Here is a 22,010-nt window from a genome sequence, read left to right on the forward strand (position 1 = left end):
GAAAAAGACATCGTTCATGTCTCACATAAGGATTGTGGATGATGGGCAAAATTCCACAAAAAAGTGCCCTTTTCGTTTAATGATGTTAGTGATGGAAGTGCATAGTTTAATGTGTTGAGGACTGAAGAATAAATAGGACATATTTGGACAGTCTAAGAGCTTGTGAAGCAGCTCGTTTCATTTCCACATTTACTTGTTTATTTGCCTTTAATGAGGGTCATTAAAGGCTTGTGGTTATTTACAGTTGTGGAAATGGTAAAAAATAAATAAATATATATATATATATATATATATAATAAATATATATATATCAACATCATTACCCTGCATGCTAATGTTGCTTGTGAACTGGGATGTGAAATGAGGCCGTTCCAAATATCCAGATTGAATCACCGGGAGAAGACATGGAAACTCGCAAACAGCAGATCTATTTTGGGAAACACAACATTTAATTGGAGCTCCTGTCAGCCCTCGTTGGAGTCTGAGCACAGCAAGCGGCCATGCTGCTTTGTGATTGTGTAAAAAGGCCGCTTAGGCCCCAGCCAGTTGCTAAACTGTCAATGTTGACGAGGGGCGTGTCTTTGCAGACGGAAGCTTCTCTGATGTACGACGCCGTCTACATGGTGGCGGCTGCCTCGCAACGGGCCGCCCAGATCACGGTCAGTTCGCTTCAGTGCCACCGACACAAGCCTTGGCGTTTTGGAGCACGCTTCATGAACATGCTCAAAGACGTGAGTTGGCTCCGTTATACTGTACCACCTTTGCAACCCTCCTCTATCACCAACACACCCACCTGACCATCCATCTACCTGCAGTATCCATCCATCCATCCATCCATCCATCCATCCATCCATCCATCCATCCATCCATCAGTTGGTTTCCTTAGCAAAGCTTATATCTTCTAAACCAGGGGTGTCCAACGTTTTTCCAGCGAGGGCCACATAATGAAAAATGAAAGGATGCAACTTTGCCACTTTAATATTTTGTAAAGCAAGACATGTAGATATGCTAACAAGTTTATTATTTAATCTCAGCTCTGTCATAGAGGTAAAAAAGACTATTATTTGTACAAACTTCGGTCTTTGCTCTTTTTTCCCAATTTGTGGTGTTGTTTTTCTTCTTAAATAATCTTTGTAAATTTTCTTTTTGCAATATTATGGCTTTATTTCCAAACCTATTTTGACATTATTCCCATATTTTAACAGAGCCCGACCGATATGGGATGTTTGGGGCCGATGCTGATACAGATAAAAAGCCGGTATCCGATATATCGGCCGATATTGTACCACACGAATCAGACAGGAAGTGGTAACATTTGGAGTTGTGGCGGGTGTTAATGGAGGACACTGGCATCATGTTTTGCCCGTTTTGTGGCAAACAGTTGAGCTGCTTGACGTGCTTTTGTTGCACGTAGCCGGTCGTTGGAGTTGTTAAATGGTACTTACCAGATGGAAGGAACAGATGTACGACAGGAGCCCATCAGATATTTTAATGAGGGGTACAATCCCCTTCTGGGTGGTCTAAATGTAATGTTTTGCTTTTTGTTAACGTGTTTTGCTTCTTCTCGGCCACCAACATTAACCGGAAAAGGAATGTACCAACTCCCCGGAGCTGATCCCAACCTTATCACATCTTATAACTGGGATTTGGCACATTCCCCTTCCTGATGTTGTAATTGTAATTTGTTTTGCTTTTTGTTAACGTGTCTTGCACTTCTCAGCCACCGTAGTATTGGTCTTGAGAAGCAGGAAGTTATGGGTAGCGCGCATCCCTAATCCTTAACAGGGGCGACTGTTGCGGCCGTAACCCATGCCAAGCTAAAAACTAAAAACTAAACCCTCACTTGCTAATAATAATAATAATAATAATAATAATAATACATTTTATTTCTATTTCACTTTATATTTTAGCAATCTCAAAGTGCTACTGAGATACTGCCGCAGAGGAGAAGGCCCGGTCGCCCATGGTGCGGAGCTTGGTTCTGGGGGCTTGAAGGGTGTTTTAGGTTGCTTAAGGTATTGGGGGGCATGTCCGTGAATGCACTGATGGGTGAGGAGGGAGACCTTGTATTCTATTCTAAGTGGGAGGGGAAACCAATGAAGCTGTTAGCCCACCACTCAGCTCCCTTAGCACCGGAACACATTTACAGCAACACACACCAGCACAAGTCTTATTTATGTCTTGTAATGCCTACTATATTGGGTAATAGGAGTGTAAAGGTGACTATAGGGGTGTTATTTCACATCTAGAGGGCTCTAATAATGTTATAAAGCGTGTTTAAAAGGTCTTAAACAGGTTTTCTACGCTCTAACTACAAAAATATTCCATTTATAAATGAGGAATCCTACTTATCACGGATGGGCCTGGAACCAATTAACGGCGATAAATGAGGGATTACTGTACTTGTGAAAATATGCCGGTAAAAAATACTGTCAAGGTTGGCTTCTTTGTGCAGCATGTGTGTTCATTAGCACATTTGCATCCTTTATGTCAGGTGGGTTCTTGTTCTGTCACGGGCCATGTACACTACTGACACCAGAACATGATCAACAACACACAGACACATTTGATTGGTGAAGATTAACACAAAAAAACCCCCAAAAAACAGCGACTTAATGGCAGAAATTCATCTGGATTTAGCGGTCACAGATGTGTGCAGTAAGACTTGGATGAGGGGAAGTTATGCATCGAGTTTGCGGACGTAAATGAAATACACAGCGTACATTATTTCCCAAATGCAATTGGTTTGCCTTCAACTCGCATTTAAAACGCCCCACAAGAATGTCTACCTTCAAAACAACACAATTACTGTAGCTTCACTCGAGAACACCTTCCAACTGTCTTATGTGCGCGTTGAAGACACAAGAGCACAAAGGATGGCCCATTCTCTTGAAATGTACTTTGCAGCCAATATTTCAAACATACACACACAATTACACCTCGACCTACACACCGCAAGGCATGCTGGGTAACCCGCGGTACTCGTTCCCAACATGCGAGCCATCAGCTGCCTCTTGTTACTCGGCCAGCGACAAATCGAGCAACTTTTTCTGGTCCTATCGGACACATTTGGAATCTGATATGAAAGCACGTCTCGCTCTTCTCAACGAGCAGCGGGTCCTGCGGGTCCCCCATCTAAAATCTCGTTTTTGACAGTTAACGAGAAAGTTAATTTGTATTTCTAAACATATTTGTTTTGCTTTTCACGCGGTTCGCTCACTTTTTTAACGCGCCAATGCAGATTACGCAAATTTAACGATGACGTCTCTCCACATTTGCCAGAGCAGGCTGTCGAGGGCTAGCTAGCTAACATCCATTTAACCTAAAAGTGGTCGTGTATGAAGGGTCATTTCTTTCTTTATTCCAATGCACTGAATTTATGTAACTGCATTTTTTGCGTTTGAATTTTACCCCAAAAATTGAACAAAAATGTGTAAGCAAAATACATGTTTTGAAATGCAGTTTATTAAAATATGAAGTTTAAAATTCACTTTATAAAAATTCAGTGCAAATAAACTAATAAAGAAATTTGGCATATTGACTTCCGGGAAATGAAGACAGAATCAATCGACTGTGAAATATTCCGTTTATTAATAATGAATCCCACTTTGCAGAAATTCACTTATCGCGGTTGGGTCTGGAACCAATTGACAATTGGATCAATGAGGGACGACATTAATGAGAAATTCAGACAAAAGCAACTTGCACATTGTAATTCCACCAACGGCGACATATTCATGTAAAATGGATAGGATTATTTAGGAGTGACAATGAGGCGATAAAAGCTTCACGTGTGAATACGTCTCATGTCTGTGAGACGGAGCTGACTTCATTAGCAAGTCCCGCTGCCCACCCACTGCTCTCCACTCAGACAAGAGGCCAAGTCTGCCTGCTCCATTTATATCACCACCACACACACACGCACACGCACGCACACACACACACACACACACACACAAACACACACAGCGCAGTCCAGCCAAAGCAGACATGCCCATTAAGATGCCTTTGTCACTGTTCATGGCCCCTACTCATCCATAATTCATTTCCCAAATACTTGTTTACCAAGGCTTCTATTGGATTTAGCATTTTGGTATATGACAATTTCCAAAAAATAAATTGAGATTCACTGTTGGTGTTTTGTGCTCTTTCTTCGTCGACTGCAGGCGCAGTGGAACGGCTTAACAGGACAAATCATCATAAACAAGACAGACGGCCTGCGGAAAGATTTTGATTTAGACGTGATCAGCCTCAAGGAGGACGGCTTGGAGAAGGTGAACCGTCTGACCGCTTCTGTCATCTGAGTAGACCCTCGTAGACACTCAAGCATGACAAAAGTTGTAATTTCATTTTGTGTGTGTTAGTTTGAGATAAACACACGTGTAAAGCAACACAAAGAACACTTCTGTATCGTTAAATACATCTTTGATCCTTTCTTTTTGCAGCTTTTTACATATTTAATATTTCCACTCAAACTAAATATACTGTAAATAACATCATGTATTATTTATATTTGTTTCCTAGGCAAAGCGCCCAGTTAATTGTGCTACCTTTTCACAATGCTATCAATTTAAAAGTGCTCTTTCTTTATTGTTTCTGCAAGATAATCGCGGGCAACAATCGCCTGAATAAAGTGTGGAAAAAGGTCTGTACTTTAGCTGCCCCAAGCAGACTAAAGGAATACTAACAGTGTTTACCAATTGACCCGTTGCTCTCCTCCGTAATTGTCCGTCCCCTTTCCCCATTGTGTCCACGTCTGGTCTCTCCTCTGTTGTGATTTGATTATGTTTTTTTTACCCCCTTTTTTTGACGCTCCATCTGTTGATTATGTCTCACGCACCAACACGACTAGTTTTGATTGTCAGTTGTCACGTCTATCCTCACAGATTGGTGTATGGAACTCCCAAACTGGCCTTAATTTAACAGAAAACAACAAGGACATGGGCACAAACGTCACAGACTCCATGGCCAACAGGACCCTCATCGTCACCACTATTCTGGTACGACAAATAAAATACCCATCCATCCATGTCCAATAAATGAAACTGTGTTTCCCAAAGATTGAATGGAGGCAACTGGATTCTCCTTGTTTGTTCACCTTTAATCCAAGACGCTTCTTCAGTTTTACATTTTTAAGTGTGGTGTTTCCCTGGTTTATGTCCCTGGTGGGTGTGTCTAGCGGTTCTAGCGGTTTGAAAGGATACTAGATCTGCAAATTTTAATATCTGTGATTTTAAAAATAAAAGGTTTGTATGTTTGTATAGGATTGTTGTTGTTGTTGCCTGGCATGGCTGAGGAACAACCATCCTGCATACCAAGAGGTTGTTCGTATGACCGGTGGCAAAACAGCTTGTTAGTGGTCACGCTTCCCATGGGCTGAAACAATCTTTGGGGCGGAGATGTCAGGAAGATAGGTGATGGTGCAAACCTCGGCCTCTGTTTAGAAGGCTTTTCTAGTTTGACATAAATGGCCTCTTTGAGGCCACTTTCAAACTAGTGGTCCTCCCTATCCAGAATCTGGACATCATGGTCCACAGAGGAATAACCCGGGCCCAAAGAAACCACTGTCCCATGTTGTGCCATGTGTTTGAAGCCTTTTGGATTAAAGGTGAAACGTCTTCAACAAACAAGAAGAGTCCAGTTGCCTCGATGCAACCTTTGCAGACTACCATGACCTGGATGACTGAGAATCTACACAGACATGTTAACAGTGTTTTGAACCACATATAAAATATGAGGAAAAACTACGACTATGAACCCAATGTATCCCTGAAGAAGATATAGATACCGAATGATACATTTGCTAAGGAAGGACTATCATGTCCCGTTGCAGGAAAATCCTTACGTGATGTACAAGAAGTCTGATAAGCCGCTGTATGGAAACGACCGCTTTGAGGGCTATTGCCTGGACCTTCTCAAGGAGCTTTCCAACATTTTGGGCTTCTCGTATGAGGTGAAATTGGTATCAGACGGTAAATATGGCGCCCAGAACGACAAAGGGGAGTGGAATGGCATGGTGCGGGAGCTTATTGACCATGTAAGTGCCTTCACACTGGAGGATGTTGAAGTGATCCATGTCAGACTTTTCTAAGGGGTGCTTGTCACGGTCACCAGGTGGCCGATCTGGCAGTGGCCCCCCTCACCATCACCTACGTGAGGGAAAAAGTGATAGATTTCTCTAAGCCCTTCATGACTCTGGGGATCAGTATTCTCTACCACAAACCCAACGGCACCAATCCAGGGGTTTTCTCCTTCCTCAACCCACTGTCTCCTGATATCTGGATGTATGTGCTGCTGGCCTGCCTTGGTGTGAGCTGTGTGCTCTTTGTCATCGCCAGGTAATGTGGTTTCATTTGTTCAGAATCAGAACCAAAAGCAATAAGCAACTCTCTAAATACACAAAAGGCTTCTTCAGCAGTTGTAATGGTCTCTGTCTGGTCCTCCAGGTTCACTCCCTATGAATGGTACAATCCTCACCCCTGCAACCCAGACTCAGACGTGGTTGAAAACAATTTTACCCTTATAAACAGTGTGTGGTTTGGTGTTGGAGCACTCATGCAGCAAGGTAAGCTTCTTGAGGTGTGTCACTGATCGGTTGGTTGTTTCATTGCCAAATGATGTTTGTGTCGTCTTTCAGGGTCTGAGCTGATGCCCAAGGCTCTCTCCACGAGGATAGTAGGTGGAATCTGGTGGTTCTTTACGCTGATCATCATATCATCCTACACTGCCAACTTGGCCGCCTTTCTCACTGTGGAGAGGATGGACTCGCCCATCGACTCCGCAGACGACTTGGCCAAGCAAACCAAAATAGAATATGGCGCCGTGAGAGATGGCTCCACCATGACTTTTTTTAAGGTAACTGCCAGAATACCACATACAAATACAACAAATAAGCACGATGCATTGACTGGAAATCTACTGGTGGAACAACTAGACAAGTAAATTAGCTGGCCTAACAAGTTTTCCTAAAGACCGTAATCCTAATCAAGGTTATGGCGTAGGGCAGGGGTCTCCAACTGTTTATGGGTCACAGAGCCTGTCACATGCAAGACAATAATTTGATGGACTGGGAGATCATGTGTCACAGGTGGTTGAGAATGAGGTTGTTTTGACTGCTCTGCTGTTAAAACACACAAACATAAACCTTTAAAATGACTTGAGTCATTATTTACTTGAGGCCATTTTGATTCTCCACAATTGCAGAGCAGGCAAAGGCTAGCTCGAATTCATTTAACTTAATACTGCCTCCAAAGTTTTTATTGCCATTGTCTCATTAGCGGAATTATTATTCCAGTGGTGGTCATGGGCCAAGGAAAATGTGAGTGCAGACATTTTTAAAAAGTTGCCGTCATTGCATCCCTATGTGTCACTTCCTTTGTGCAGACTAGCTGTGAGCAAAGGATTTTAGATACTGAGCCACATCATCCAGATCTTCTACTGTTTAGCCATTCCTTGTATTTAAACAGAAATCCAAGATCTCCACCTACGAGAAGATGTGGGCCTTCATGAGCAGCCGGAAAAACACCGCCTTGGTAAAGAACAACCGCGAGGGTATCCAGCGGGTCCTCACCACTGACTACGCCCTGCTTATGGAGTCTACTAGCATAGAGTACATCAGCCAGCGCAACTGCAACCTCACACAGATCGGAGGTCTGATAGATTCAAAGGGCTACGGCGTGGGAACCCCAATTGGTATGGGATATCAGTCACGGCAATTGCAGAGCCCATCATGACAATGTTTCTTATCCTTTTTTGTTATATATTTCCGCAGGTTCACCTTACAGAGACAAAGTAACCATCGCCATCCTGCAGCTTCAGGAGGAAGGCAAGCTGCACATGATGAAGGAGAAATGGTGGAGGGGCAACGGCTGCCCCGAGGAGGACAGCAAAGAGGCCAGCGCTCTGGGTGTGGAGAACATTGGGGGCATCTTCATCGTGCTGGCGGCCGGACTCGTCCTTTCCGTTTTTGTCGCCATCGGAGAGTTTATCTACAAGTCCAGGAAGAACTTGGACATCGAGGAGGTGAGCGTCGGCCAGTGCGAATGGCACAACAAGTATTAACGCATTGTTGTCATGTTTGGGGACGCGCTGGAGGACTTGAACGCGACACAACTTTGAGCTGCGCCGACGTTCCTCTGAGGTTCCACGGAGAACTGTGTGAATGTGTCGAACTGCATTGTTACAATCAAAACTTTTTATGGCAGAGTTTAGTGTTTTCTGTAGTTTTGATGTAGACCTCATGAATATTTTAATCGGAATACATTAAAACCCTTTTGGGAGGATTTGACACCATGATGCTTTGCCATGGCCTTTCTGTTTTACGGGAAACGAAAATGTCATTCCAGTTTTTGTAGGCAAGTGATGGTAAGCATTCCCGTGTTTAAAACAAACACACTTCTACGTGCTCATGTATTTGGAAAGATCTTTTCATTTTACCGATGATTATTGTTTCTAAATTAGTTGTATTTATCAAGTTACTTTGTGTTTTTATTTTCTTGAGCATGTTGGTGTCTCATCAGCATTGTTTCGGAGTGGGAAAAACAAGTTACGTGAGAACATTACATCCTTTTAACCCTCTTATTGATGCTTGTGTCTTTTCCTTGCCTGCCATTTAATCTTGAGTTGTAACTACATGTTTTTCATTTGTTAAGATGGACTCTTCTATGAAACATTCAATTTATATTCAGTTCTTCACAGCAGTAATCACAGAATGGTTTATTTACCACAATACATTTGTCCATCCATCCATCCATCCATCTTCTTCAGCTGAGCCAAGGTCAGGTCGCGGGGGCAGCAGCCTAGGCAGGGAAGCCCAGATGTCCCTCTCCCTGGTTGCTTTGTCCAGCTCCTCCTGAGGCGTTCCCAGGCCAGTTGAGACACATAGTCTCTCCAACGTGTCCTGGGTCTTCCCAGAGGTCTCTTATGTGCCCTGAACACCTCACCAGGGAGGGGTCCAGGACGCATCCTGACCAGATGGCAGGGCCACCTCATCTGGCTCCTTTCAATGTGGAGGAGCAGCGGTTCTACTCCGAGTTTCTCCCAGATGACAGTGCTTCTCACCAGACCTCTGAGGGAGAGCCCGGCCACGCTATGGAGGAAACTTAATTCAGCCGCTTGGACGTGCCATCTTGTCCTTTCGGTCACTATCCAAAGCTCATGACCATAGCTGAGGGTAGGGACGGAGACCGACAAATTGATTGATAAATTCAGAGCCTTGCCTTATGGCTCATTTCCCGCTTCACCACAATGGACCGATGCAGAGTACGCATCACTGCAGACGGCGCACCAACCTGCCTGTTCATCTCATGTTCTATCCTTTCCTCGTGAACAAGACCCCGAGGAACTTAAAGGGGAGTCATCAATCTTAAGTATGTTATTAATTGTTTATAATTATGTTCTACATTCTTAGATTTTTTAAAGCGAATGGTAAATTTTCAAAAATGACATTTACTGTATAGTTCATGGTGCCAGCCATGATGAGCCAGCTCTCGCAGTTCAGATACATTGCTTGAAGTGACACCATCGGCGTACTATCACTCAGGTAAACAAACATAGCGGTGTTCGAGACAGAGGATGTTTACAGTCATTATAGCAAAAATTTGAGAGATGTGTTTGAGGAGGAAGAAACATTTGGCGATGAAACAGAGAACTTGCAGAAAATGGACTTAAGCCTTAAGACATGGGGATGAAGATTGGTCGCCTGCAAAACACAGAATGGTAGGTGTAAATTACCTTCAATGATTGTTTTAAATCGGCTCCTTAATGACCGAAAAAAGGCATTTTATAGCCTGTTTGATATGTGGCCCTACACTGCGGATGAATGTTCACCGTCGCCGCCCCCCACAGAAACCTATCACTTTTGAAAGATGTTTATGTTACATGCATAATGATTTGCAGCCTTGTCTCTATCGTGGAATAGTGTTTACACAAAAGATTATGTGAACACGACATGAGTTACTCTCTGGTGCCAACTTTGACGTAGTGGTCATTCTTTGTTGTCCCCTCCCCCATGTACCAAATAGCATCCTTTTTCAAAATGCGTTTATACCTTACTTTCAAGCCAAATGCTGCTTGTAAAGGTGTTCCTTCGAAGCAGTAGTTAAATGATCACGGCTAAGAAAAGAACACGAGGTGGGCATACCTCTGTTTCTCGTTCTCTGTACTTGCTTCGTCCATTGTTGTCTTAAACCTTCCTCTTTTGGAAAAGCATAACTTACAGTCACTCGAACAGTATGAACATCCAGCAGCAACACAACATTTTGGTATGACTACTATTTTGATGAAAAATATACTGAACCAAGTCGACAGTCTACCTCGAGAAGCGTTTGTTTACTCTGCTTTAGCTGAGAGGTGTCACCCTGATGACGTCACTTCCGGAAATGAGGCAGAACTGCAAGATAGTTTGTCACGGCGCCAGCTATACTGAACGATAAATGTAATTTTTTTGCCTATTTACTGTTCGCTTTCAAAAATCAAACAATGTAGAAAATAATTACAAAGAATCAAAGTTGATGTATCACGTCAGGGACACTTTAAACGCCTCCGCTTGGGGCAGGATCTCATCCCCAACCCGGAGATGGCACTCCACTGTTTTTCCGGGTGAAAACCATGGGCTCTGACTTGCAGGTGCTAATTCTCTCATGAGCCACGTCCCACTTGTCTGTGGACTGATACCGATACATTTGTTTCACCATCTGATGATACTGTTCTTCTGCTTCTTCTATTCAACATGCACAAGAGCTAAGACTCTGGGTGCCATCTCCAAAAGTGCATTCTTCCGTTAGTTAATCTAATGTATCAAGAGACCGGGGTGCTTGTTCGCTGGCTCGCTGGGGTCAGTACGTCCTCTGGTGTGTCTCACTTCACTGGGAGATTACAGCATTATAGCCCTCCTTTCCATAATCCTGTCAATGAAATACTACCCTCAAAATGAAGTTCATAGAAACGGCGGCGTGTAATCAGGATACAGTCGCTAAACAGCTTACACGATTAATGTGTCACTAAATGTCGTGGACCTTATGTTGGGAATGATAGTCAAGTATTGTGCCTTTCTCAGGGTAACACTGTGACCCCTGCAACAGAAACTTCAAATTAGTTTATCCGCATTGGAGGCTGCGGATCAGCGTGGGGTAATACTAGCATCAGAAGTAGTTCATTCAACAGCGTGAACTGGTGTGAACACCATTGTCATCCAAGTAAGGAGTGTATTGTTTGGCTTAAAAATGAAAGCTATTTTTGCAGCAATTTGTCCCTCAGAATTCCTCTACTTGTAATATTAGTGATTTAGCATACATTTGCAAGTGGACAAACCTCCAGATGTTTTAATTAATTTCTAATCCTCCTGTTTCCTAATCCTTTACTCGCAACTGTTGCTTTTCACGGGATAATCGCCGGTATAATTGTGAAAAGTAAGCACTGTAAAAAGCAAACAAGCCATGTACTCTGATAAAAACAATGTGAAACACAGACTGTATGGTTTCAGTATTTCATCAATGAAAACATCTGACAGGTTGGGTGGAGCAGAGACAGACGAATGCATATCAAGACGTATCCAGTTCAAGTGTTCCTTGCATTAATCTGGCCTTGTAATGACCGTTTAAGGTTTTGGTATTCTGATGAATTCCAGGATTGGGCTTAAAACTGCTTTCATTTTGTTTGCCGGCCTTTAATCTTCTAACCCTGCGTTCTTAATCAGAACTCGGAGCAGGTTTTTAATCTCTCATGAATGAGGCCGCGGATTAGCAGCCTCTGACCTTGCGATGCTGTACAGCTGCTTCCTCCTCAAATCAAGTCTCTCTTCCTTTCCTGTGTCGCTCACAAAAAAAAAACAGGATCATCATACTTTTTTTTTTTTCTTTTGCATCACAATTCAAAAGGGTAGATGAAAGACTCGAGCGTTAGGAAAGAACCCTAATTGTGGAATGGAAGTGCCAAGTAATTGAAGGCGACTTTTGACAAGTGGTAATTTGAGGATGTTCTTCCCATGTGTGTCACGCCAGCACAGGGTGATGATATCTCATGTCTGTGCTGTTGTCATCACCATGCAATCCTTTTTACTTGCAGCTTTGCATGTGTGTGTGTGCGCGCGTGTGTGTGTGTGTGTGTGTGTGTGAGAGCAGATTTCTACAAGATGAGAGACACCATGGGTGTCCAAAGTGTGGCCAGGGGAACATATATGGCTTGTGGCTGTAATTCTATTGGCCCGCAGCACATTCTAGAAATATAATTTTAATTGTTTATGAGAAACAAACAAAACAAAAAATAAAGTTGTAATGTTTGGAAAATTAGGCAGAGGAAAAAGTTCTAAAATTAAGATGAAAAAGCCAAAAATATTATGGAATTAAAGTCATAATGTTTCAAGAAGAAAATTTTAACAAAAGGTTAAATATTTGAGAAATAATAAAAAAAAAAAAATCAACAGCACAAAAAAAAAAAAAAAAAAAAAAAACACCAGAAATTTTACAAGAGTGAAGTCAAACTACTGAGAGAAAAAAAGGCATATTCTAGCAAAAAAAAAAGTTACGGGAATAAAGTAGTAGTAATGTGAAAAAATGTAATTTTAGTTGCATAGAGTTGAAATCTAAAATATATATATTATTTATTTATTTATTTTTATTTTTTAAAGATGTGATATTATGATGACAAGCAACAATGTTGTAATTTTAGGCAGGTGAAAAAGTTACAATTATTATAGTCAAAATGTTATGGGAATAAAGTCAGAATTCCAAGAAGAAAATTCACAAGAGGAAAGCTGAAATATCGAAACCCGTTTCCGCCATTGAAAGAAAAAAAAAAATCCCGATGGAAAGTCATGGTAAGTAAATTATGAGCTAAAAAGTCAAAATTATGAGCTAAAAAGTGGAAATTGTGAGATACAAACTGTGCATGCATCCCCTTCTTCACTGGAGCCTTTGTCACATGGCACTCGGCACATATTTTATCTAATAATTTCGACTTTTTATCTCTTTATTATGACTTACCATTGTGATTTTTTTTACTTTCAGTGGTGGAAATGGGCTTCCATAGAAATAGTTGTAAAATAAAAACAACAGGAGCAGAAATGGAAAAGCTGTAATTCTATGAGAATAAAGTCAAAATATTATTTGAATGACAGAATAAAGTCACAATTTTACGAGAATAAACTTGTAGTATGAGGAACATCATTGAGTTGAAATATTACATTTTTGTTTTTAAAGATGTAATATTATGCGGTCCTTTGTGTGACAATTACTAACGTGCCGTCACCCTGAGGTTTCCATGGAGCCCAGCCATCCTGACTGTTGATCTGCAGCACCTGGGAGGCCACTCCCATGAAATAAAAGGGCTCCACCTCCAGCGGCTCTATTTCTCTCGTCCTCATGGACTCTTGGCTGCACCATGCTGTTTTTTGTTTGGCTTCAATTTGATTATTCTTTCCTTTCTCCACCTTTAATGTTAAAATAAATTATTTAAAAGGCTAATTTAGTTAATTAAGTTGTAATTTTTAGGTTATTATAAATTAATTATTAGTTACTAGTTGTTAAAAATTATGTTGAGGAAGAAGTTATAATGTTATGAGTCAAAATAGTCAAGTCAAGTCAAAATATTATGGGAATAAAGTCATAATTACGAAAAGAAAATTTACAAGAAGAAAGTTGAAATAGAAGAAAAATAGCAAGAGCTGATATGGAAAAAACAGCTGTAATTTTATGAGAATAAAGTCTAAATGTGAAGAGAAAAAAGTCATCTTCTAAAGGAGAAAAAAGGTTCTCATTTTACAAGAATAAAATAAATGTCATTTTTGTAGCATAGAGTTGAATTTTTTTTTTTTTTTTTAAAAAGCTCGTTTCTAACGTAATACACTAAGTCCCCAACTTACGAACACAATTGGTTCCAGACGACCGTTCTTATGTGGAATTGTTCTTAAGTAGGGGAAAAGGTAATATTACCAATGATATAGGTACTACATGTACGTGTATACATATACAGTATATGTGTATGTATGTAAATATGAGTTTGGATGCAGTAGTAATATTAAACCAGGATAATTAATGAAAAACACAATAATAAAAGTGATATAATAATACATAATGATAAATGTTATTTACCTTTGAAGAGGAGTGGTCGAGCATACGTCGTTGTGGTGGAGTTGGAGGAGGAGTTATTGAAAAAAAGGACAAATGGTCGTCGTGGTTAGACTCTTCTAAAAGAGGTAGTGTTCTGTGGGTGGTGTAGAATTAAGCAGGCCTATTAACTCTTCATAAACTTTAATCACACGCTCTGTCCGGGTTGTATAATTTAGCTTTCCATTTAGCTTTATCTTCCCAGCTTCTAATGCTTCCTCTGTTGCTCCCATTAGCAGTGTCACAGTGCCCTCTACTGGTCAAGCATGTACAGTAGCAGTATAAATACTGATGAGCGACTACAAGGCAAAATAAAATAAAATATAGACCAGTCGGCTTATGTTCGTATCCGCGAATGTTCGCTAGTCGGATGTTCGTAAGTTGGGGACCTAGTGTATGAGAAACAAACAAAACAAAAATTAGGTTGCAGAAAAAGTAATATTATTGGAGTAAAGTCAAAATATTATGGGAATAAAGTAAAACATATTACAAAAATGAAATTTACGAAGATTATTTAAGAAGAAAGTTGAAATATTTGGAACGTTTTTTAAGAACTATAGCAGAACTGGAAAACACTGACGGAATTCTACGAGAATGAAAACAAACATTGAGAAAAAAAACTTTTTACAAGAATAAACTTCATATTATGGAGAAGGATGTCATTTTAGAAGCCTTTCACCTACATCACAAAGATAAAATTCATTTTTTAATAAAATGTAAATACAATACAACTTGTAATCATATGTACATGGGTTGGTTTGCAAAATATCAAAGTGGCAAATCAAAGTTGCAATCTTTCATTTTTCACGATGTGGCCCTCAGTGGAAAAAGTTTGGGCACCCCTGGAGTATGCAGTAAGAGTAATGACCAATATGTTGACTTGTGCTGCCACCTACTGGCACTGTGGTGTGTTTCACATGGCCATTTGAAAGGATTGTACGTACTGTAGGCAAAAAAAATGTCTTTATTAGAATGACAATCATTTGATAAGAAAAGTGGCATTGCTATCAATAAAGGCTCTGGGTTAATGTGCAACAGTGCTTCAGAATTAGGAAAAAAAATGCATTAGTTGTTTTAATAGTTCAAGGCACATTTTGCATCGATGAGCATGTTTTCTCGTGAGTACTCATGTAACACGTTTAGGTACGGTGGAACCATCCGTATCTACTTTTAACAATGTTATCAATAATGTATAATAGCAGTGACAGTAACCTACAGTAAAAAGTTCAGTTAGTGCTGATTTGCATATTTGTTCCGTGAAAGGGCATAGTGGTGCAATAATACAGTACCAGAAAGACAACAATAATTAGGAATATTTGTTGATGTGTGGAAGTAAAGAGGAGGGGAGTTTTCCCTGAGAAATCAAACAATTCTTATTAGGATGAAGACTGATAACCTGCTTGGTCATCACTGTACTACAGTAAAAAGCATTCAACATATACAGTGTGGATATATTTTTCTGTTAATTTAAGATGCAGCAAAAGCAAAATCCATTAAAAAAGAAAAAAAAAAGTCTGGATGGAAGTCCCTGGACATGACTGATTGAAACAGAGAAGGCCAACGAGAACCTGTTTTTAACGTCCAGCCTGCTGAGACTCGAAAAATCAACTTACCACTTTCCCATGAGGCCTTACTTGTTGTTATAGGCAAGGTGTGGCGAGGGGAGGGAGTCAGGAGCGGAGAGCTTGGGTAGGAACTGCATGTGGTCCTGGTCTGAGGTGAACTCCACGCTCTTACATAACCTGCACAGACTCTGGCGGGTTTCCTCCAGGTTCTGTTCCAGCTCTGCTCGCTCCTGAAGCAGCTTCTCTTTCTTGCTTTTCTGGAATAACATTACGATTAATGACTACCTGGTGTACTTATGATACAGTCACATAGACCAGGGGTGTCCAAACCTTTTCCAGGGCCACATAGTGAAAAATGAAAGGATGCAGCTCTGCCACTTTCATCTTTTGTAAATCAGCACATGTAGATGATATGCTAAGAAGTTATACAGTGATGTGAAAAAGTGTTTGCCCACTTCCTGATTTCTTCTTATTTTCATGTTTGTCACACTGAAATGTTTGCCGCTTATTCTCATTAGGGTCGGGGGGGGTATGCTGGAGCCTATCCCAGCTGACTTCGGGCGAGAGGCAGGGTACACCCTGGACTGGTCGCTAGCCAATCATAGGGCCCATATAGACAAACAACCATCACTCACATTCATACCTATGGACCATTTAGAGCTGCCAATTAACCTAATATGCATGTTTGTGGGAATGTGGGAGAAAACCCACACACGGGAAGAACATGAAATCTCCACACAGAGAGTGGAGATTGAAACCCAGATCTTCCCGATCTGCTGACTGTGTGGGCAAAATGCTAACCACTCACCCACCGCGCGGCCATACTTCAGATCATCAAACAAATAGAAATATTAGTCAATTACAACACAACTGAAGACAAAATGCAGTTTTTAAATTAAACTTTTTATTATTAAGGGAGAAAAAAAAAATCCAAACCTACATGGCCCTGTGTGAAAAGTGATATTGCCCCCTAAACCTAATTGGTTGGGCCACCCTTGGCAGCAACAACTGCAATCAAGCGTTTGTGATAACTTGCAGTCGTTAGAAGATGACTTTATTCTCTTAATATTTTTACTTTATTGTCATCAAATTACAGACATTTTTTTCAACTCCGCTGTTTTTTTTTTTAAAACAACTATTTCTATTACTAACTATTAAATTTTGTCCTCATAACTTCTTCCGCACCCAAATTTTCCATACAAGCCAACTTTATTTGTTGTTTTGTTTCTCATATTACAACTTCAAAAATAACATCTTTTTTCTTGAATATTTCACCGTTATGCTACTAAAATTATGTTATTTTTCCTCATAATAATACGAGTTGATTCTTGTAAAATTTGATCTTTTTTCTCATTAGAAGATGACTTTATTCTCATCCAATTACAGCTGTTTTTTTCCATCTGTGCTTTTGTTCTTTTAAAAGACTATTTCAACTTTCTTCTTGTAAATTTTGTCCTCAAAATTCTGACTTTATCCGCATAGTATTTTGAGTTTATTCTCGTAACAACTTTTTCCGCACCCAAATTTTCTAAAAATGCCAACTTTTTTCGTGCTTGTTTCTCATAATATTATAGCTTTAAAAAAAATAAAACATTTTTTCTTGAATATTTCATGGTTATGCTACTAAAATGAAATTATTTTTCCTCATAACATTATGACGTTATTCTCATAAAATTACAATTTTTTTCTTTTAATGTTTAGACTTTATTCCTACAAAATTACCGCTAATTTTTACATTTTTGCTGGGTTTTTTAACGTTTTTTTGTTGAATTATATTTTTAGAATGTGCCGTGGGCCAATAAAAAAAACAGCCTTGTGTGGTAGCACTTTGGACACCCCTGATATGTATATATGTTATAATTTGATGCTGATGCTATTTGTGGTTTTTGGAACTTGTTGAGGTCTGTGTTGTTTTTTGGCGCTTTTCTTGATGGTTGAATGACACTTACTAATATTTTGATTTCACCGTCCAGCTGGTGTATGCTTTCCATCTTCCTTTTCCTGCACCGCTGCGCTGCCGCACGGTTTTTGCTGCGCCTGCGGACGTCGTGGACAAACTCCAGCTGCTCGGGGCTCATGTGATGGCGCTTGAGAAGCTGCTGGAAGGCACTACGACTCAGCGTCGAGATCTGCTCCACCGGGAACGGAAGCTGGATCTGGAGAGTGCGGGGACAGATGTTATTGGTTTCATTTGAAATGTATATTAAACATGCCGTTGGGAACGTGAGGATGACCTCTGCTGCTCTTCTGTTGTTAGCTTCCGTATCTCCATCTGTGTCCATGTCTGAATCCTCCTCCGAGTTGAGCGAGGATATACAGGGGCTCTTCTCCGACTGGGACATAGTGTCGGTGCGTGAGCTTGGATCCTCGCCTGTGTCGAGCTCCCTGAGAAAGGGACAGTCTGATGGATTGGAGCTCAGGTCCAGCTGTTTGAGCCAATGGAATTCTGAGGCCTTTTCTGGACTACTGTGGTCCACAGAGTCCAACGGCGGGGGAGTCTGAGCCTGAGACTGGCACAGGTCGGACCAAAAACCCTTGGCCAGATGTTCGGCCACTTCCCTCTCCTCTCTGCTCCTCCCCGGGTATCCCTCGTCTTTGTCTGACTGACTCTGTTCTAACAACTGAGTGCAAACTTCTGAGCCGAGAGGACAAGAACCGAGGCCACAGTCCGGGTTCATGCCAAGTCTTTCCACAGTGTCTTCAACTCCTGGCTCCATCAGGTCTGGTGGGTCCTCCGCTGCTGAGAGCTCACATGGCAACCCGCAGTTGGTCAGACTCACCTGGCTTTGGCTGCAAACATCTTCCACGGACAAACACATCTGAGAGGGATGACCCGCTGCGTCCGGATCAGGCAACGACAACATGGGACAAACAGCGCTGGCTGATAATTCCAGAGGCAACGAGGGCATTTGAGTGCCGCAGGTCTCCAAACAGAAGTCGCCTTCTCTGCCCCGAGGGAGCAGAGGAGTGAAGTCTGTCTGCAACTTTGCCCCGCTCGTAGCCGGGTCGAGACCCTGACAGCAGACTGTCCGCTTGACCTTGTTCGGTTTACGCTCAGAAAACTTAGGGATGAGGAAATCGAAGCACGCCGACTCCAGGTTGCGAAATCCCAGGAATTTTGCGCAGCTTTGAATGGCATGGATGTTGTCTTTGCTGAAGAGCAACTTGGACGTGTAGGCAAACTGCAACAAAGGTTCGAAGCCTTGCACCGTCACCTGTGGCAGGAAGGGTGGAACATTGCTAAGAATGAGACATAAGAACATGTAAAACTGTCTGCTCCAACAAACCAACAAATGCCCCTTACACACTCAACACAGCACAGGTACTATTTCTGGTGCCCAAGCCTGTTGAGGCAATACCAAGCAGGTAACCTAAAGGGTCCCTGACTTGATTTATCAACTTTCCTTAAATACGTTATATATTGTTTGTAATTATGTTCTACATTTTTGAAAGCCAACGGTAAATTCACAGAAATGACATTTACAGTTCATGGTGCCAGCCATGACAAGCTAGCTCTTGCTGTTCAATCTCATTTCCCGAAGTGACGCGAGACGGAGTACTATCACTCAGCACATTGCGGTGTACGGGACAGAGGATGTTTACAGCGATTATAACCAAGATTTGAGCCATGTGTCAATAGTTTTCAAGGAGGAAAGAAGGGAGAAACATTTGGAGATGAAATAGAGAACTTGCAGAACTACCATGGACTTAAGCCTTAAGACATGGAGATGAAGATTGGTCACATTCAACACAGAACGGTAAGTGTAAATTACTCTGTAGTTGCTTATCCTTCAGTTACTGTTTTAAATCGGCTTCTTAATGAACGGAAAGGGTTCTTTATAGCCCATCTTACAGCCTAGTCGCAATCATGGAATAATAGTGTTTAGAAGACATTATGTAAACAAGACATGACTTACTCTGTTCTGTGGCAACTTTGACGTTTTTTGTTTTTTTACCCCCCCGTGTACCAGCAGAATAGCATAAATTTTCAAAATGCGTTTATATTGTACTTTCAAGCCAAATGCTGCTTGTAATGGTGTTCCTTCATAGCAGTTTTCAGTGAAATGATCACTGCAAAGAACAGAACTCGAGGTGGGCATCCATCTGTCACTCGTTCTCTGAACTTGCTTCCCATTGTTGTTTTAAACCTCTCTCTTTTGGAAAAGAAACAAACTTACAGTATCACTCGGATACCCTGAACATCCAGCAGCAACACAATGTTTTGGCATGACTACTATTTTGATGAAAAATATACTGAACCAAGTTGACCATCTACCTCGAGAAGCGTTTGTTTACTCTGCTTTTGCTGAGAGGTGTCACTCGGACGATGTCACTTCTGGAAATGAGATTGAACAGTGGGAGCTAGTTCATCATGAGGGGCGCCATGAACTACGTCGTTTTTGTAAATTTACCGTTCGCTTTCAAACACCAATGTAGAACATAATTCCAAACATTATGTAACACATTTAAGCAAAGTTGATGAATCATGTCAGGTAGCCTTTAAAGGGACTTGAGGCACCCTTTTCCTCTTAATAGTAACATGCTCATTTATACATACTGTATACTGAAATCAGAGAAGTACATTATTTTTCAATAAATGCAGCTCTTTCAAAGGGAGTTCTCGACGCTGACCTCGTGAGGCAGGGTGACAACGGCATTGTGTCTGGAGTCGACGGTGACACAGCCTTGGAAGTACTCGCTGCAGGAGGCCAAGACGGACGAGTGGGCCCGAAAGCTCCTATCCTCCACCACCACGGTCACGTCGCACAGGACGTCCCGCTGCCTCTGCTCGTTGAGACACTGCAGCACGTGAGCGCTGTGCACAGCCGACTGAAAGGTGAACACTGAGGCGCGCTGACCTTGGAGGAACATGGTCAACTCTCTACGCAAGAGTCCAAATATTAGAAACAACCCTTAGTATGACGCAGTGATGCAAAGTACAACCACAATAATAAACATTATTAAATTAATATGTCTTATTGGCTTTGCAAAGAAAACTAAATATTTTTACAGCACTTGTATTGGATCCTGGTAAATATTACATAATAGATGACATAACACAGCAGTGGCGTAGCTCAGGAAAGAAAAATAGGAAAAACACTTTCAAACCTGCTAAGCTATCCGTAAATTATGTCGACAACAAAATGAATTCAGTGAGTGAGTAAACAGTCTTGGGTGAGCAGAAAAGACGCTCCAGAAAATCAACTTTTTTGGAGATGTTGATTGCCCATCATAAAGTCCAATTATATACAATATAATTTGATATATTACGAAGAAAAGAAAAAAAAACTTCATATATACAGAATATCATGTATAATTATATATCACTGAGATATTGTGTCACAGCATTAAATACCCCCCAAAAATAATGTTTTTTTTAATTTTTATTTTACTTAATCACTAGGTCAGGCAACATTTTGGCAATTTTGTAATACTATACGGTATACAATAATGAAATAATGAAATAAAGCTAAGGCGACTTTTGTAAGACTATACTTAGTGGAGACTTTATTAGGTACACCAACACAATGCAGTGTTGTTTTCACTGGCATCGATATGTTGGTTAATTAGCTACATTTGAGGGACAAAATATTAGGAACCTCAGCATGATTTAGTGCAGATCTACAGTTCTTTATGAATCCAAAAAGTGACAAGATTAGACGCTCCCGTATTGGATTAGATGATGAAGGTGTACCCCAATTAAGTGTTCGCTAAGTGTATACTTTAACCAATACACTACCTCGCTCTGGCCACACTATCAAAACTAAATACGTGTATAAACCATCGAACCTGGATTTTAAGTGACTTATAAGCCTAAGAATCAAAATAAACTCCATATATTAGCTGGTCTAACTTGAAATTTAAGATAGTCGAGAAAAGTCGAAAATGCTGACTCATGTTTGGACAACTTGCGCGACCACAACGAAAAAGTCAAATCCAAAGTTTACGACGTATGGGTTCATTTTGTCGATGAATGTTTAAAAATGTTCATCAAATATATCTGACCATGCTGAAAGACGCCACAAATTATTAATACGAAGTTTTCACAAAAAACTGTACTCCTTTAGGCGAGGCCGTTATCGACAGCACAGGCGAGCGCATTTGTAAACTTGATTTAAAAAATAAATGTACTATCTACTGTAAACGTAGATTCAAAGTAATTCGATTTATAAAAGTACCGACCTTCTGTGTCAGCTCGTTAACGGTACCATTTGTGCCGTTTGAGTCGCGACGAATCTGCCCATCCGGAACCACAGTCAGCAAAAAGGAGAAGCAGGTTTATGCGCATGCGCAGTGCACAAAACAGCACACCAGTTTAGCACACATTAAGTCTTTTAACAAG

General features: G+C 41.0%; 2 protein-coding genes across 3 annotated transcripts in view; one reads left to right on the plus strand and one right to left on the minus strand.

The window, feature by feature from the left end:
- LOC129191108 (glutamate receptor ionotropic, kainate 1) overlaps nucleotides 1–8,577 on the plus strand; it is a 29,928-nt gene extending 21,351 nt beyond the window's left edge. The window contains exons 7-16 of one of the 2 annotated variants that reach the window (XM_054794127.1): nucleotides 588–731; nucleotides 4,167–4,274; nucleotides 4,604–4,645; nucleotides 4,887–5,000; nucleotides 5,834–6,037; nucleotides 6,115–6,338; nucleotides 6,447–6,565; nucleotides 6,638–6,855; nucleotides 7,467–7,692; nucleotides 7,772–8,577. In XM_054794127.1, coding sequence (XP_054650102.1) covers nucleotides 588–731; nucleotides 4,167–4,274; nucleotides 4,604–4,645; nucleotides 4,887–5,000; nucleotides 5,834–6,037; nucleotides 6,115–6,338; nucleotides 6,447–6,565; nucleotides 6,638–6,855; nucleotides 7,467–7,692; nucleotides 7,772–8,061 — 1,689 coding nt within the window. In that variant the 3' untranslated portion in view covers nucleotides 8,062–8,577. The remainder of the gene's footprint in view (nucleotides 1–587; nucleotides 732–4,166; nucleotides 4,275–4,603; nucleotides 4,646–4,886; nucleotides 5,001–5,833; nucleotides 6,038–6,114; nucleotides 6,339–6,446; nucleotides 6,566–6,637; nucleotides 6,856–7,466; nucleotides 7,693–7,771) is intronic. The other variant, XM_054794128.1, reaches the window with a different exon arrangement.
- A 6,180-nt stretch (nucleotides 8,578–14,757) lies between these two features.
- LOC129191305 (transcription regulator protein BACH1-like) lies at nucleotides 14,758–21,959 on the minus strand. Its single transcript, XM_054794533.1, has 5 exons — nucleotides 21,851–21,959; nucleotides 20,300–20,549; nucleotides 17,902–18,882; nucleotides 17,617–17,823; nucleotides 14,758–15,924 (listed from the first exon to the last, which is right to left on the minus strand). Exons 2-5 carry the CDS (start codon nucleotides 20,537–20,539, stop codon nucleotides 15,733–15,735), a joined length of 1,620 nt encoding a protein of 539 aa, XP_054650508.1. The 5' UTR covers nucleotides 20,540–20,549; nucleotides 21,851–21,959; the 3' UTR covers nucleotides 14,758–15,732.
- Nucleotides 21,960–22,010: the final 51 nt, after the last annotated feature.

Source organism: Dunckerocampus dactyliophorus, chromosome 12, assembly GCF_027744805.1.
Source record: "Dunckerocampus dactyliophorus isolate RoL2022-P2 chromosome 12, RoL_Ddac_1.1, whole genome shotgun sequence".
Classification (NCBI taxonomy): domain Eukaryota; kingdom Metazoa; phylum Chordata; class Actinopteri; order Syngnathiformes; family Syngnathidae; genus Dunckerocampus; species Dunckerocampus dactyliophorus.